Source organism: Zingiber officinale, chromosome 8A (genome assembly GCF_018446385.1).
Source record: "Zingiber officinale cultivar Zhangliang chromosome 8A, Zo_v1.1, whole genome shotgun sequence".
NCBI lineage: Eukaryota > Viridiplantae > Streptophyta > Magnoliopsida > Zingiberales > Zingiberaceae > Zingiber > Zingiber officinale.
This window is the reverse complement of record NC_056000.1, coordinates 26,970,702-26,975,333: the sequence shown is the minus strand read 5'-3', so window position 1 is coordinate 26,975,333 and position 4,632 is coordinate 26,970,702. Positions and strand designations below refer to the sequence as shown.

General features: G+C 45.1%; 1 protein-coding gene across 1 annotated transcript; it reads right to left on the bottom strand.

Annotated features, from left to right (window-relative positions):
- Positions 1-739: 739 nt before the first annotated feature.
- LOC122008143 (protein ALP1-like) lies at positions 740-2,353 on the bottom strand. Its single transcript, XM_042563748.1, has one exon. The coding sequence runs from the start codon at positions 2,267-2,269 to the stop codon at positions 899-901; it is 1,371 nt and encodes a 456-aa protein (XP_042419682.1). The 5' UTR covers positions 2,270-2,353; the 3' UTR covers positions 740-898.
- Positions 2,354-4,632: the final 2,279 nt, after the last annotated feature.

Sequence of the window (4,632 nt, the reverse complement as noted above, 5' to 3'; positions counted from 1 at the left end):
ATTCAAAATTTTAACTATTGAAGATGCCCTGAATTATTTTACTCAGCCGAGAATTTGACTCCACCAAATAGAAAGGCGGGGCTATTTGAAATCGAGATAACTTTTTAGAAGTGTTGTTTTATTTCTTCGACCGTTTTCTTTTTTATGTCATTATGTTTCTTTACTTAGTTGTAATAGTAGTAAAGTAGAGACACTTTTTATGGCACCAAATAATTATTAGTTTGTTTCTTCAATTATTATCCTTTTTTATACCGATATAGTTCCCTATCTCTACCCTTCTGCTTCTTCTGCTTCCGCGGTTCTGTGTTCTATCCTATTTTTTTCTATATATATATTTTTAGTTCAGATATTCCGTTCTTAATTCTAAAGGGATCCGGTCCACCCAAATATCCTACCGACTGAATCTGAAAAACACAGTTCGGTTAAGGCGAATGGGCCATAACCACGATTTTTTTAAAAAAAACCACTGGCGTGGATGCACTGCGCGAGGTTCAAACATCCGTGACCTGAAAGTCCCCATCCTACCTCTACCAACGTGGCATGCCCTGGACCTGGAGTGCATCATATTCTAGATCTGGGTTGGGTTGTCTTTCTATCATTTAGACGGTTTTAGACCTTAGGATTCAGTCGTCAGGGTCAACTCGCCTTGACCTAAGTTGATTCTTGCAATGTACATCGTATTATTTGATTTTGACCTTGACCTTGGCCTCTGTTTATCATCAAGATCTACATTAGATCATCTCCACCTTAATCTGTTGTTTAACAAAGTTCCACGCTGGTAAGAGATTTTACAGACAACATACGAACTATTGATTACACAACAGTGTTCCTCCGTCAGTGGAGAAAACGCCAAAACAGAGTACTCTGTTTTTGATAAAAAGCTGAACTCCGGCAGAGTCTACAAGAAGCCTGTCCCAGCGAGGCCGTGGTGCAACAAGGCGTGGGCAATGCTATCCCTTGTCTGCATGGCGCTAGCCGATTGGAGGCCGTTCTCGGGCACCGTCTCGTTGTCCAGCAGCTCGAACTCTGGCTCTGGATCCATCTTTTCCTTCCTCATCTCGCATATGTTGTGGAGCACGCAGCAAGCGGCGAGGAACACCGGCAGGTCCGATAGCTTCACTTCGGTCCTCTTCTGCAGGCATCCCCACCTGCCTTTCAACCTGGCGAAGGCCTGCTTCGCCACCCGGTGCACGCCACCGATTTTCTCATTGAACTCGTGCTGTGCCCATGTAAGGTTCCTCTGCGCGTAGGGGACTAGCAGCCAGTCCATCAGAGGGTACCCGACCCCGCCGACGATCCACTGGTGGTTCAATTGGTCGTTGTTGCCGCGCTGCCAGAGCGCCGATTTCTGGAGCACTTGGTCGTCAGTCATTGAGCCCGGCCAGCCGATGCAGACGTCGGTGAAGACGCCGTCGGGGTCGACGACTCCCTGGAGGGTGACAGTGTAGGAGGTCTTCTGGTTGCGGTCCGTGTGGCAGCGGTTGAAGTAGGAGGCTACGCCGACCTTGGGGGCGATGATCGGTATGTGGGTCGTGTACATTGCGCCAGCCACGTTAGGGATTCCCGAGAGAGACTGGAATCGCGCCGCCGCCGCGGCCAAATCGGAAGGGGCGGGCCAGAGGAGCGACCGCGGCATTAGCACGTCCCTGATGGCGGTGCATACCTCCAGGACGAGCTTATGACAGGTGGAGATTCCGAGTCCAAATCGTCGGGAGACCAACCGGAGGGGCTCGCCGGTGGCGAGGCGCCACACGCCCACGGCGATTCGTTGCCGGACAGGGATGGCGGCGCGGAGCGCCGTGTCCTCCTTCGCCACGGCCGAGCCAAGCTCGTCGCAGAGGAAGTCAAAGGTGGCGCGGGACATCCGGAAGGCCCTCCGGAACTCCTCCTCGGGGAGATCCGGGTTGTTGTAATGGTCCCACCAATCCCGGCTCCGGTCCTTCACCCAAAGTCGGCGTTGGTGAGGCTGCGGCGGCAGATTCGTTTCCTGAACTCCGACGTCCCCCACCTCTATGGCGTTGTGCGCGGGGGACGAGGAGGAGGCGGAGCGTTTCAAGGCAACATACCGGTTCAGTAGATCGTCATCCACCCTTGGGCGCTTCTTTGCGTTCTGGTCCATCGACGGGGAGGGGGCTGAAGAAGGTTGACTAGCAGGGATGGATGCAGGGGTGAACTCGTCTTCGAAGGAGCAGAAATACGAGAAGAGGTCGTCGTCAATAGAGGCGGAGGCGGCAGAGGGGACGGGCGGAGGAGTGTGGTTGGCGGTCATTATGATTTGCAGCGGCGGCGATTTGGGAATGGGAAGACTCGGAATCAGATTGGGCAGAGGATGCGTGATGAGTCGCAGAATGAGGCGGATTCATTTATATGTTGCGGCGAGAAAGAGAGAGCACGCGCGTGCACGCGGTCGGGGGCCAGTGTCGGGACCGCGGCTCACGCGGTTGGGGCCCAGTTTGTGGACCGACGCCACTTCATCTTAATATCGTACCAGATATAGGCCGTCCGTTTGGAGGGGCTGCGGAGGGACCCGCCCAGGTGGACGGTGGGGTATCCGAGTAGATAATGGCCGGCGATCGTGAGGTTCGTCGATTCTAATACGAGTAAATAGACCGGAAAAAGCGTCTACGACGGAGCCCGCGGCGGCGGGCGTACTTTATGGAGTGCTGAGCTGGGCAATACGTGTCGCTGGACGGCCGATTGAGTTCCAAGCGGGTCCCATCGTTGCATTCAATAATTGACCAGGTCCGTGATGGTAGGCTGTCACGGCAAGGAAAAAAGTGCAGTTTGTGAATCACATGGTGGGGTGGGGACGGGTCGAGGAGTGCGAGGGGAAGCTTCCAACTGGGCAGCAGAATGTTCTACCGCGCTAATGACGTGGAGAAAACGGCCCACGCGTGGAGAGAAAGCGTCCGCGTCTGCTCTTATCTTCGCACCGTTTCTTTTCCTGTTTTTATTATTATATTTTATTCTCCTATTGCGCGAATATTTGCCAATTCGAGGTCGGCAGATCAGATCAAAGATTCTGTCGCTCCTTAGTCCTTAATAGAGATAACTGCCTAGTGTATCTTGTTCAATTACGATTAAGAAAGTTATTAATAAATATTATTTATGTTAATTTTATAAAAAAATTTAAACAATCACACAAAATTTTCCTTGTAATTCTCTCTTATCTATCACACCTCTAGTCATAACTCACATGTCCACACTTGTTTCAACCAGCTATGAGCTATGGCACTTAGTTCATATGTCTAACAAAGGAATGCCTCATCATCTTATTGGAGTTCACATTGTGAGCGTACTATTGTGTTATCACATGCATCGGGTTGACTAATATGGATTGTTAACGTACTTTGGCCTATTGTGTTATCACATGCAACGGGTTGACTAATATAGTTGTAGTATGAACAGGGACGGATTTATATATGGATTGAGGGTCACATCCTTTAAAGTCGATGGGCAAAGAATTAACGCTGCGTTAATGTATTTAAATTAATAATGTAATTAATATTATATTACTACGATGAAAGAGTTATATATTGTATATATATGTAATTTTTTTATTATAAAGTTAATTATATTTGTTTTATTTGATGTCCATTATTTTTTATAAAAATTATAATTTATATTATTATAAAATGATAAAAACATTCTGTGATTTTTATCGATGACAATTGGCAGCGGCCGGTGATGATAGCAGTAGCCGGCGACGACAACAATTGGTTAGTGTAAAAATTGAACTAGGGGTAGATTTGACATATTAAATCTTAAGGATTAGAATGTAATCTAGATAACATGCTATTAGTCTTGTAATCCAGATTACAAAAGTGTTTATTATCTTTTATAATTCATATTACATTATATTACAAATTTAAAATGGTACTAAACAAAATAATCAATCTTGTAATGTAATCCTGATTATATTATAAGACGAATTACCCCTCACCAAACGCAACCTAATTGTCTTTAATGATTAGGGTTTAAAATGACAAGGGCGATCGAGTGAATCTTTCCTATTTATATTCTTTCTCCCCAATTAAATCTTCCCCAATTCAACTCAAAATTCTAAATGACAAGGGCGATCGAGTGAATCTTTCCTATTTATATTCTTTCTCCCCAATTAAATCTTCCCCAATTCAACTCAAAATTCTTACCGATACTTTCACCATCAATTGTGTCTCTATCGATTGTTAGAATTTAGAATTGGTTACATATTTTGAAGCCCACACAATCTAAACTTTCTATTGGTAGTTTAGTATCAAAATTTTAAAGTAATATTGCGACCTTGAGACTAACTGTTGACCCTTGTTTTTTGTCGTGAATTTATTCACCAGCATCATCGACCATCGTACAACTTGGGATGATGATTTTTAAGAAGTTTTGAGTCCGATTCTAGTCTAAAATTGAGAATTCAGATGTTGTTTGAGAATGGCCCATTTTTGGATTGATTTGCATGATTTTTGTTTGATTTTGATATCAATAATTGATATTTATTGTATGTTTGGCTATACAAACTTTGTATAGATTCTAGGTATCAAACGAATTCTAGATTTGTTTGGACATTTTAAAAAAACATAGCTTGTTTAAATGTAGATTTTCCAATTTCTACTATTGTATATTTAAATGTTTTGGTAC

Excerpts from the sequence above, each read along its gene's own strand:
- LOC122008143 (XM_042563748.1), bottom strand. The coding sequence starts at position 2,269 with ATGACCGCCAACCACACTCCTCCGCCCGTCCCCTCTGCCGCCTCCGCC.